General features: G+C 39.6%; 1 protein-coding gene across 1 annotated transcript; it reads left to right on the top strand.

Moving 5' to 3' along the window:
- Nucleotides 1-451: 451 nt before the first annotated feature.
- On the top strand, nucleotides 452-12,856 carry LOC139981644 (short-chain specific acyl-CoA dehydrogenase, mitochondrial-like). Its single transcript, XM_071994194.1, has 10 exons — nucleotides 452-675; nucleotides 4,116-4,282; nucleotides 4,948-5,097; nucleotides 6,464-6,575; nucleotides 7,505-7,656; nucleotides 8,442-8,612; nucleotides 9,321-9,377; nucleotides 9,791-9,967; nucleotides 10,919-10,975; nucleotides 11,553-12,856. Exons 1-10 carry the CDS (start codon nucleotides 525-527, stop codon nucleotides 11,706-11,708), a joined length of 1,350 nt encoding a protein of 449 aa, XP_071850295.1. The 5' UTR covers nucleotides 452-524; the 3' UTR covers nucleotides 11,709-12,856.
- Nucleotides 12,857-13,363: the final 507 nt, after the last annotated feature.

The following is a 13,363-nucleotide window of genomic DNA, read 5'->3' as shown; positions in this document are numbered from 1 at the left end:
AAAAATGTCTGGTTCAGCGCCCCCGAGAAATAAAACCGGCCCTGGGTCTAAGCGTGTCCATTTATTTCCATATAGTTTAATTTTGATCTTAAAACAAGTTTTCCTTTAGGTAAAATCTACACCATTGATTATTTACAACTGTATAGACTAATGTATTTGGTACCCACAAATGTCAAGCAGACTTAGGTACTTTTCACGATACCTCTCGCTATACCCATTGCCCGTACATGGATACACGCTAACAGCCTTCGTGTGCCCATACGCTGCCGTCCACCACAATGAAGCATCCTATATAGAAAAAAAAACAAATAAAGTTCTCATCGAAAAGGAAGGTAATTATAATAGACGGACATTTTAAAACCACATTCGGTGGACTTTGATAAGCAAATAAGTTTCTTCCACCTAAGTTGAATTATTGTATGATATTAATATGAACTTGAGACTTAAGCCTTATCAGCCTTGACGTAATCGAATAAAGTGGTTGTATGTAGCTATCCACATGCAAATATCCACAGCACAGCCTGATGCACGGTTTAGTAAGACCGTTCGTTACCAACCGATATTTTTCTGCATCGTATCGAAACCGTTCTACAATTCGTCAGATAACTTTCAAGATGGCGGCAAGATGTTTATTCAACACCGTACCGCGGGTTCTCAAATCTACGAGGGTGTTTGGTAAGTTGGCGAAATTCTTTCTTTTCTGTCGGCCTTTCCTTCTTCCCAACCCCCCCCCCCCCCCACTTTTGATATTTTCTTCTGTTGCTCTTCTATATATTACTAATCCCCTTTGTTGATGAGAATATCGAAATGTTATAATGAATGAGACAGGCTTTGGAAGTTTAAAAATAGCATTTTTCTCATGGGTTAGAGAAAATAAAGGAATGAACAGTTATCAGTTACTTACGTTTAGCATCTTCACACTCTACTTCGTGAATGTTATTTTACAGAAAGGTCAATCTATAGAGATCCACAAGTTTGGTCTTCTGTTTAAGGTCGTATCTATCTATCTATATATATATATATATATATATATATATATATATATATATATATATATATATATATATATATATATATATATATATATATATATACAGACACACATCTTCTTTTGAGGAGCTCTATAAAGTGATTACAAGATGGATGGTGAAGTTAGTTGTAACTGTTGGCCTTCAATTTCTGTAACCAGGGAAACGTAGACTAAAGCGAGATACCTTTCCCCCACCCCATCTCCCCGACCCTACAAGCTAAAAGCCACCAAAGCCAATGGAGGGTCACCGGGGTAGTGTCGGTTGTTTGTTTTCCTCATTGTGTTTAATTATCATTCTTGTTTCTACCGGTCGTAGTAGGCCTATGATCAAGGATGCGCTGATTTTTACTTCCGAGTTGAGACCAACATGGTGTCGATTTTAAAACGATTTCTGATTTCGCGATTAATATGTGCAAAAATGCAGAAATGCAGAAAAGACCTTCCCATACATTACCTTATCTTAGACATAGGCAGTCTGCAAACAATGCTGCAACCTTCAAAACTTTGGCATACAAACATAGCCTTCACACGTTTTCACACAGGTTGTTGACATTTTATGCAGCATCTAATCTATCTGCAGTAAAGATAAGATCTTTTTCGAAGTTTTGAACCAACAACGATAGATCTATATTATACAAAGTCCCATTGGTGCCATTTGAAAAAAAAAAAGAAAACAGATTGGTTTGTGTGTGTGCGTATGTGTGGATGATTGTTTGGCAAAAAATATTTTAAATGTCTCTGGTTTTCTTGCAAGAAATATATGTTGGTACTCTGTTTTTGGGACAAATATTTTGTTGGCTTCTCTCAAATTTTCCGAGAATTATAGACTTGGCATCACGCAAATATATATTTCTCGAAATAGCAGACACGATCGACACTATTTTTCTAAGAAACGACTGGAGAGGACTAAATGTATTTATCGATAAAACGGAGACGACGAACTTGTTTTTTGGGGGTTTTTTTTGGCGCTAATGCATTGGCTTTCGCAATAGTCCTTCATACTTGATACGTTTGATTTGCATATATGACGCAGTGTCGAATGCATCTGAGGCGATTGTTGACCTTTGACATTTGGAAACACATTGTGATCATCAGCCGTTGTTATAATGAGCGAAAGAAAAGCTCTACGCGTTTGCACATTTTTAACGAAACATCTGGTTGTGTTATCAATATTGCTTCTTCTGACAGGTTAATTCACGTTGAAAAATGAAAACCATTATTTTCGTGATACCTAATTATAGTCTGCAACAGCTGTTTACTCAAGTAGAACTTGCAAAAGAAAGTGATTAAACCAATCGCAACACTCTTTTCCATGCTTACAGTGTTCTATATAACCGACTAAAGGCCAAACCAGGCGTAGATCCAGGAAGGGAGGGGAGGGGTGGTGTGTGGGTGAATACCCCCAAACCGTTTGAACCCTACAAAAACATTCAAAACTTGGTTATTACACAACTTCGCTCGTTTAGACCTGATTTATAGTCTAAATATGCCTCAGAATGCAATATTGAGGCCTAAAATGTAGCCATGTTTCTCGGGGTGGATGACACCTGTACTCCAACCCCCCCCCTCCCCTCTCGGTATGGAAAACGGTATCAACGACCAGGCAACACGTACTCCTTTATAAAATCATGGATCCGCCACTGTTATAAACCACTATCATTTCTTAACGGGAGCTCTTATCGTCGCAATAACAGCTCGGTAACACTAGGTTAAAGGTGATTGAACCAGGTTGATAATCCCTTGTTGAATTGATGCCATGGAAAATTACATATCTTAATATGTTAGTTTAGTCATGCTATAACGCAAACATGCAATTACTTATTAACTCTTACGATCTACATGAAAGCAGATCATTTCCAGCAGAAAGTTCAAGTACATAATACATAATACTCTTTAGCATCAAATCTAGTCCAATAGTGATTGATAGCTAACGTGTAACATTATATACTAACCATATGCAGTGCTGTTATATCAGTGTATGACGCTGAGAATGTCACGTCCTTATAGAATTCTTAATGATAATACTGTTTGATACCGAGGGACCGCTCAGAAAACAGTTTTATCGGTTATACAACCCTTTTTTTTCTCCGACGAAAACGTTTATGGTTAATGAATTATTATATAATGTAGTGTCTAGAAGCATGTTGGAATTTGGTTACTTGCATTTCGTATGAAATTGACACAGGGAGCCTAATCGACTTCATGACTCGGAATCGAGTCATTTTATTTCTCTATTTTGACCCCACATGAGAGTATAATCAACTTGGGACATGAATGGTAATGACTCGACTTGACGCGACTCGACTTGATATGACTCGACTTGATATGACTCTACTTGATATGACTTGACGTGACTCGACTCGATGTGACTCGAATTGACGTGATTCGACTGACACAACTTGACGTGACGTGATTCGACTTGATATGACTCGACTTGATATAATTCGACTTGACCTGACTCGACTTGACGTGACTCGACTTAATATGACTCGACTTGACGTGACGATCGACTGACACAACTTAGCGTGACTCGACTTGGCATGATTCGACTTTGTCACGAATGAACTTGACTTTGCTAATTAAGTTGACTTTCCGACATTTTCATTGACTCATAATATGATTGCCTTATTTTCAACATTATCTAGAAAAATTATACAGCATTACAAATACAGAGCATCACCATGCAAACATACAAATATCTTCAGGAAGAATAATTATGTAGTCCTTGCGGAGGATTTCAGTAACTTTCATTGCGTATGAAGTTGGCTCTTTGTGAATGCATTTTCACGCTGTGGAAGATAACACATATATAGAGACAGAGATCGTTTGATTTTTACCCCTAGGCTTGGTGGGAGGGGTAGGTGTGGGATATATATTATATATATACATTTAAATATTAATATATTTATAAGAAATGAATTGTCAGATTCAAAGCACCAGGGCTGCACTCTTTACAACCATAACACTTGGGTAATACCCCCTCATTGACAGTTATTCAATGCCAACACACACACACATATATATATATATATATTTATATATATTTATATATGGGAATTTTTCTCCTCTCTAATTCTATTGACAGCTGTAAACTCACGGAGCTTGACCGCCTTACCGGAAACCCTACAGACCACAGTGGAGCTTCCTGAAGCACATCAAATATTGCAAAAGACACTGCATGAGTTTTCGGACAAGGAATTGGCGCCAAGGGCCTCTAAAGCGGACCGTGATCAAGCTTATCCAGCAGAGCAGGTAGGTTAGAAGTTTGCCTCATCAACGTCACTGAAGAGAGGGATGATGTCTGCGAAATTACAACACCGCTGAACAATGGTCTGCTCCCTCCCAACCCCCCCCCCCCCCGCCTACCACTCTCTCTATATCTGTCTCCAAAAGTCAAACTTGTGTTGCGATTCCTGAGTAAAACCAGATTATGCTAGCAAACTCGGAAAATATTTTGGGCCTTCCTTTGTAATACAATAATAATTGCGTACCTCAATCACCTGCTTGTGCTAATTGTCTAGACCAATGAGATGCTAGATGCAAGCCTACGTACTTGTATCGAACGGCATTGACCTAAAATGAAAGTAATATACCTAGATCGGCCTAAACCGGCTCTCCGGCTCGGGAAAGGCTCGTCGTCATTTTGAGGTGCCAAGTGCACCGCTCGTTTCAATGCACCCTTGCCGACGCTTGCGTCACGGAATAGGTAGCAAGTTATGCTGCTGTCCGCAACTACCTGAGGCTTTCCCCTCACACTCCACCCTCAACCCCCCTCCCCTCCCTCCCTCCTCTCCTCCACCACTCTTCCACACAATTCCAAATGCATTGAAAACTGAAAGTCAAACGAATTCGTCTGAACTGTGCGTGAATCCAAAAAAGAAAAATATAACCTATATACATCTTTGTTCTCCTCTCAGGTAAAGGCAATGGCCGATCTTGGTTTGCTCAAAGTGATGGTCCCTGAGGAGTACGGGGGTTCTGGCTTAGACTCATTGGCCTGTGCCATCGCTATGGAGGAAATATCCCGCGGTTGTGCATCTTGTGGCACTATCTTTAGTGTCATGAATGTAAGTATACATACATCATGGGCTGGAATGAAAGTTCAGCTCCCAGTGTATTGAAAGAGTATGGGCAGTTAAATAAGTCCACACGTACTCAATCAATGTTACATATACTATAGAATAAACCCGAAACGAGGCAGAGGGATGGTGTTCTTATCTGAACTAAAGTTTATTCTGGTGACATGTAATTACAGATTGGCCGTGTTGTTACTCACATATAACTCCCATAGATGGACATGTTCTCTCTTTTCTGTCCCTTTCTGTCTCTCTTCGGGGTGTTCCTTCCCCACAGTCTAACATATCATGTTCTGTTGTCTGGCCTCTACTCATCTATGCTGTCTCACTTTGCGATATGTGGTCCCGTCCTCTCCATACACCCAATTCCCTTCCACATTCTATCATAACATCATATCCTGTAATTTGTTCTGGCCTCTCCTTATATATCCTTTTCCACTTCGTCCTATGGAGTCCCCCCCCCCCACCTCTTTCATCAGGGTCGCAACAACTCATCAAATCGTCTGAAGGGAGACAAAATTTTCATTAGTCCCCTCCGTTGGGCGACTTAACATCTTATAACCCGCCCCACCCACCTCCTCGGTAAAAAAAAAACAGTGACTGGGCCGCTGCTGTGCATACAGCCATGCCTGCCAACACTCTATCATACCGAGTCCCGTTCTTATGGCCTTTCCTCTTACATTCAGTTCCATCATAATATCTTATGGAGTCCCGCGCTTTCCATTCTGCCATTCATTCCCAAATTCAACCAATATCATAACCTGTATTATGGTCTCTCCTCGTCTCTAGTCTCTCATGTTGTGATATGTAGACTACTCTGTTCCTGCATGTATTATTTATTCTATCTCATCCTGTCTTTTCTTATCGTGTTTCTTTTCGTGCTAGCCTCTCATCGCCTATCTTTCTCGTTCAGTCAGTCATGTCCCTCCAGGCGGGGGGGGGGGGGGGCGAGAGGGCGACCGCCCCCACCCCCCTTGAGCAAATTTTTTTTTATGATATCGCTAGTAATTTCAAAATGGAATATTCTTAGATGCAATTTACCAGGCCTAGGAAGTGCCATTTCCAGCGATCTGGGAGGCATTTTCGGCCAAAATTTTGTTGTACGCTTCGCGCCAATGAATGGTGGCGCTGCGCTTAGATAGTTTGCCTAAAAGCATCGCCCCTCCCTTGGCAAATTCCTCGCTACGCGCATGTGTCCCTCCTGTCTTTCCTGTTACTTCAGGTCTTTTTCTGTCCTGTCTTGTCCTCTCCTCTCGTATATTGAAACCGTCCTGTCCATCTTAATCATATCTAATCTTGCCCTGAATTTATCTTTCCTATTTTCGTTTTTCTTTTTTTCTCTTCTCCTTGTTGACAGTCTCTGTATATAGCTTCTATTTTAGAATTTGGAACTAAAGATCAAATTAAGGAATTTGTTGGCAAGTTTTCCAAAACATCAGACGTTGGCTGCTTTGCATTGAGTGAACCAGGTGAGTTCGATTCGACATGACTGAGAAAATGACACAAAAAGAATCATAGAGTAATGATTTATCGATATGGAATTGAATGTGAGTGTTGTTTGTATGTTACGTTGTAGATTAACAAATGCCATCGACAAATTCTCAATGAAACAATGTCATGTGACTCATGTTAATATGCATGTTCAGGTATTCTTCACGCGCCTATCACGTGTCTTCTCAGAGGCGTATAATTATAGCATTTTTCAAGGGGATGGATTGAGGGGTAGGGGGGGGGATTCATTTCGAGACCGAATCGCTTTGTTGAGACCGATAGCAATGCTGCATACTGGAAGCCGGAAAGGAGGGATTTATGACTAGCAGTATTAGAGCCTTGGAACCCCCGACAGCTGCACCATTTTCAGATTTCCAGATATTTCAGTTTTTCACAGACATTGTCAATCTGCTACATTTCAAGAAGAAGAATTACCAAAAATTAATGTTCAAATTCAGAATAAAATAAAACACAAACTGTGAGCGAACTTCTTATCCACTAAAGAGCCTGTGTAAGAGAATGTGTAAAAGTAAGAGGTCCTGATGTTCGATCCTAGCAGGATCTTCTTCAGAGGCTGAATGAAAATGAATGTTGAATGTATTACAGAGCCTGCTGGGTCCCAGGGAAGAAACCCCGGGGAAGCTACATCATATTCAGAATATTGTTAATCCTCTCACAACGGTTCATTATTCATCCCTATTATGTTACTGGTACATCCGTTGGTGTTACTAACTTTATACTAAGTAAACAGCAATGTCCATGTGCAATAATATGTAGAAATCTAGAACTGCAGAATTCAGTCATTAATAAATTAATTCATTTTAAATTGTTAATTTCATTTAATTTTAATTTTTAAAGTAATTTAAAGTTACTTGTTTCAAGTAATTAATTCTTCTTCTTCTTCCAGACAACGGTAGTGATGCAGGGGCCGCATCCACCACGGCACATCTGGATGGTGATACCTGGGTATTAAATGGTTCCAAGGCTTGGATCAGTAATGGAAGCGTGGCAAAAGCCGGTGTGGTGCTTGCGACCACTGACAAGTCAATGAAACACAAAGTTAGTAACGATAAGATATGTTGCTGATACTGTTGACCGCTTTATGAAGTTATGCATGTCGGTTTATCAACACCCTGAAAAGTATTGTCGTTACAAAACAATTCATAATATAATGTAAGAAACAATCAAACTTTTGTGAATATATAATGAATACGTGGCATTGAAATTTAAATAATAATAATAATAATAATAATAATAATAATAATAATAATAATAATAATAAATAGTCTTATGTAGCGCAGAATCCAACCTAAAGGTTGCTCAATGCGCTTTACAGATGTGTGTAGCATTTAGAGAAAGTCTTATGTGAAAAAAATTGGTAAACTTCTTCCAAGTTGCAGCTTGAATACACTGATAAAATATATAGACTGTTATCTCTTCCCCTGTATGTGTAATGTACTGGGGATGTGATATTCTACTCATATCGAAAATGATTTGTGCAAACAAGGTACCAACATTGTGCACAATGCAAAACGACACAATTGATGAAAGTGTCATACCCTTATATAGAAAGAGCGTATTAGCATAACATGTCAAAGGTCATGAGGTCAACAATACAATTGTAGGCTTATGTACTTCAAACTTAATGAGTCAGAGTGAGTGATGACGTAACAATGGTCATTTATTCGAATTCATGAGACGAGATCTGCAACTCCCTCTGATGGCCTATACTGGTTTCTTTGTTTATAAGCACGAAGTAACAGTGTTGAATTTCCAATATCGCAACAGATACTTAAAATCTCGAACCAACTTATTTAGCCTTGCACTTGGTCTTTGTTTTGCAGGGAATCGGAGCATTTATAGTACCTATGCCAATAGCTGGCCTGACTGTCGGCAAAAACGAAGATAAACTTGGAATCCGTGCATCGCCAACGAACACGTTACACTTTGACAATGTTAAAATTCCTAAGGATCACATTCTCGGAGAGCCTGGCATGGGATTCAAAATTGCAATGGTAAATGGAATTTCATATTACTAACCCCCCACCCCCACCCCACCCCCAAAAAAATAAAGAAGAAAAAATTGTAATGAATGGTGTGACAATTTCTTGTCTTAACTAGTACACGTAAACAATGTTTTGGTGCACTCAAGTAATTGAATTGCAATTATATGAAATGTCAAAATGTCATTTGAGACCAACAACTTCCACAAAGCAACCACTGATGCTTGTGAATGACCAGTGTACGTTGAACAGTGGAATATATATCTGATATAGATAGCCACATTGTTTCAAGTATGCATGGGCATAATTTGTAGTCTATAATATTTGTTAGAATACGCGTATGTATTCAGGACTGACGATTAGTGGGTGTTGGATCGGTGTGTGTGTGTGGGGGGGGGGGGGGGGTTACCGCCCGGGCCCTGAGTCATTCGAGGAGTTCGGCGAAATATGCGACAAAGAAAAATGTATTGGTGTTTTGATAATAAACTGAAGGAGAAATCAAGACTTAATAAAATGGCCCGGGACCCGAGACATAATTTTCTTCGAACCCCCAGCAGGCTCTATGAATGGCATAAAGCTAACGTTTGTCTGTCACGAAACAATTGGCCATTTAAAGTAAGTAACGTCAATTTATGCAGTTACAATCATTCTCTCTGTCTGTATATTCTTTCGTTTTTTATCAATTAGCTCTTTATCATATTCATGATCTTCTCTTTGTAGCAAACTTTAGATGGCGGAAGGATTGGATGCGCTGCTCAGGGAGTCGGCATTGCACAAGTGAGTTGAATTTGTAGGCTTTCCGTCACCGTTATCATCATGTATATAAAAGCAAACTATATAGAAACTTTAATTCAGACTTGTCAGCTTTCGTGTACATTGCACATCTTATAAAACTGTAAGAATCTTTCATAACGTGAATTAGTTCGTCTCGACAAATCGGTTTGTATTATTAGCGAAGCTTACTCAGAACAGTAAGGCGGGGCTGGGGTGGGGTGGGGAGGGGTGGAGTAGAGTGGTAGCGGGTTGCACGGTTGCATGAGAAATACGCCATATTTTGACGAAAGATGGCACTTTCGCACACTAAAGATCGTCATTTTCTCTAGCTTTGAGTGGAAGAGGTCGTTTCCATGAGAGATTTTATTGCCCAGTTTTTGTTTTCCTGCTTCTTGAAGTCTTTCTCTTCTTTTTAGGCAGCCTTTGATTGGGCTGTTCAATACGCCCTTCAGCGTAAAGCCTTTGGTAAACCGATCTCTAACTTCCAGACGATACAACTCAAAATAGCAGACATGCAGATACGATTGGATACAGCCAGACTGTTAACATACAGGGCAGCTAAGCTGAAAGATGCAGGCCGACCTTTTACTAAAGTAAGTTTTCAAATATAGCTCTATCGTACGGATCCAAAGTGATGGGAGAGGGGGGGGGGTATGGGCAGTAGGTTGACGGGGTCGTGGATCCCTTCCATGACTAAGATTACTTCCTTCAATGCAAACGACATTTGCAACATCAACAGTATCTCCTACATCCCTTCCCCTCCATTCTCCCTTTCTCTACGCAACCATCCCACAGGCTCCATTTTAGTTGGCAATAACCGAGGGTGGGGGGGGGGGGGAGGGGAAGGGCTTTGTTCACTCTACGTGGACGGAGTATAGCAATGAAAATGCTTTCAATCGAAAATGAATAGGATCCAGCCCTTAACCTACCTGTCTTCTAAAGTCTTCTAAAAAAAAATTGTACAATGTTCCTCTGAAGCTATTTTATCATTTGAATAGTGAATATCAACAAATTAAATAAGTAATGTTCACTTTTGTATTTGATCAAATTTTGAAGTTGTTTTGAAGTTGTTAAAGTCCGTATAAAGATGTATGCAAATACGGTAGTATTTTGTTATTAGTAATTAACTATTCTGGCCCAGGGGAGTGGGGACTTTGTTCACTCTTTGTGGGAGTATTAAAATGGAAACGTTTTCAATCGAAAGTGTATAGAATAGGCATTTTCAAGCTATATTTTATTTGGAGCAGGAAATGCTGGCTCTATAAATGGTCAAGTAACTGTAATACCACCCCTTTTGATCCATTTTGTGTTACGTGTAATGATCTTACGAGGAATTAGGATAAAATATCCGAACACACTTCATCAGTGGTTATGCAACGAAATGTCTTTCTCATAGCGTTATAGTATAGCAGAAGTTTTAGTTTGTTTGTTTTTTATTACGGAAAGCAGCACGTTCGACTATTCGTAATTAAATAATATTAACTTATTGATACCTATATTTACGTTTAATGAGTGAACATTACTTGGTCCTTATCATCTTACAGGAAGTAGCAATGGCCAAGGTTTACGCATCCGAAGCAGCCACTTTCGTATCACACCAGGTAAGAGATGGTTCATACCTATATGGTACTTTGAACTCGGCATTAAATGGGCTCTATATGTTTGGATGTGCAAAAGCGGTACATTGGCGTATATTCCAGCGATGGGTTCAAGAAGCCATTCATCCCTCGGGTCTATGTAGTTGCCGGTATAAGACATACACAATTGGTGTGAAAATTTGAAAATGTTAGTTTTCGTCAAATAAATGTTACGAACGTATTCAAAATAGCCTATACATGCACCTTAATTATACGCTAAGGACTAAGATATTTTACTTTGTTGTATTCTTATGTAAGTACAAGCTATGTGAAAAAAGGTTATTATTAATTGACATAGTAATTTATTCCTCTACTACAAGATTGACGTGGGGAAGGGGAACGGGAGGGGTTGCAAATGTATAGTCCTTTGCCCCACCATACATAGAAAATTCCTTAAAACATACACTGGTTGTTGGGTTTCCGTAGTATCCCAAAACTACGGCACCTTTTTTTGCTCTTAGCTGACTCCCAAATTCCTTTTTTATCTGAAGGGGTTGATATGCTTCATGTATAATTATTAATATATATTTTCTTTTACTAGGCTATTCAAATCCTTGGCGGTATGGGCTACGTGAAAGATATGCCTGTCGAGAGATTTTACAGAGACGCCAGAATTACGGAAATTTACGAAGGGACGAGTGAAATACAGAGACTAGTTATTGCTGGATGCGTTTTGAAGGAATTTGCCCAGAAATAAAAAAACAACAGCAGCACGCAGTTATTCCTTTCGACTCTCAATGGCTATCACGTGATCTAATATTGTATAGATATGGCAGTTTCAGAAATGTATGTATTTTATATCCTCCTGCAAGCAGGAACTCGCGAAGAAGCCTCGTTTGCTTATCAAAGCCGCAAGCTGGCCGAAGTCAGTCTCTTACATTCATATTTAATGTCCATGATTATGAATTGTCAATTGTCAACAACTCTGTAACTGGACGACATACATTAATCTTGTAGTGACTCGAACCGGGAACCTTATGATTGGAAGGCACCGGCGTTAACCATTGATCTAACACTCCACTGAAATGAGAAATGAGACCTTTTATCATCTAGCTTGTGATATGTAACTATTTCCCATTATGTCATCATGTGTTTGGGAAGGGAACTTACTGCTGAAATAGTGCAAACCACTGATACATGTTTCATAGGAATCCGGCGGTCAAATGCGCATACTTACAATAGAAATGACAGGAAATTTCTACGATGTTTTTTGCACCGTTCTTGGTAGAGACTAAAGCTTTTCAACATGGTCTAATTTGATCTCCGGAATGTGTTATTTACTGTTGTATATGTAGGCCCTATTAAAGACACGCTATGGGTTATTTCGACATGTACAAATATTCAATTAAATATCTTAGCACTCAGTTGCTAGATGCAATCTCGTAGTATATTAATGTATTCCATATATGTTAATCAATAACAAAACAGGTGTTCATCTAAAGATTGTTACAGAAGGATTTTTCTTCAGACGCCTATGAAATATTCATACTTCCGTTTGCTGGAGATTTTTCTTGCCAAAGTTTACGATTTAAGTTTCTATTTTCTGGTTTTATCATCACTGCGAGTATTTGTGTTTTTCTTTGTTCAAATTATTTTGTTTTGTTCGTTTTGTTTTTCGTTAAATCGGAAAGGAATTATCCATGATAGAATCCCATTACAATAACTGATCATCTTCCACAAATTTTATTGTTAACTGTTAACATAACGTTATGAAAAAACAAAAAAACTCTGATATTTGAAATGAATGCTCGTTTGGTCTTCCATATCTACAAAAAAAGAGGAATAAATTCAACACTTTCTGAACAATATTAATATCATGTGTAAACGATTGGCCAGAAATTAAGAGAAAATTATGGATGTTTTTGTTTCTGTCTTCTAGGATAGAAAGATCTGTTTCTTTTTAATGTAAATACACCGTTGAAATAATATTAACATGGTTTTTCCGCCATTGATTTCCTAAGCATGACAAGTCTAAACGATGAACATACGGTACACTCTTAATAAAAGAAGATCAGAGGCTACGGAATAGGCTTCATTCTGGTATTGGAGACGCCTCGCACTCTCGCCGCCCGGCACTCTCGCCGCCCGGCACTCTCGCCGCCCGGCACTCTCGCCGCCCGGCACTCTCGCCGCCCCGCACTCTCGCCGCCCCGCACTCTCGCCGCCCCGCACTCTCGCCGCCCCGCACTCTCGCCGCCCCGCACTCTCGCCGCCCGCACTCTCGCCGCCCGCACTCTCGCCGCCCCGCACTCTCGCCGCCCCGCACTGTAACAGACACCCTCAACTTATTTCCCCATCATTGTGACATTAAATTTTTCCTATGAATTTTCATAACTACACTTAGTTCTACTG

Source organism: Apostichopus japonicus, chromosome 15, assembly GCF_037975245.1.
Source record: "Apostichopus japonicus isolate 1M-3 chromosome 15, ASM3797524v1, whole genome shotgun sequence".
Taxonomy (NCBI): Eukaryota; Metazoa; Echinodermata; class Holothuroidea; order Aspidochirotida; family Stichopodidae; genus Apostichopus; species Apostichopus japonicus.
Note: the sequence above shows the minus strand (reverse complement) of the source record. Positions and strands in the feature narration are given on the sequence as shown.

Bases quoted from the DNA above. Each gene is read 5' to 3' on its own strand.
- LOC139981644 (XM_071994194.1), top strand. From the start codon at position 525: ATGCACGGTTTAGTAAGACCGTTCGTTACCAACCGATATTTTTCTGCA. The intron at 8,613-9,320 runs GTAAATGGAATT...TTCTCTTTGTAG, and splicing joins TGGGATTCAAAATTGCAATG to CAAACTTTAGATGGCGGAAG. The intron at 10,976-11,552 runs GTAAGAGATGGT...TTCTTTTACTAG, and splicing joins CCACTTTCGTATCACACCAG to GCTATTCAAATCCTTGGCGG.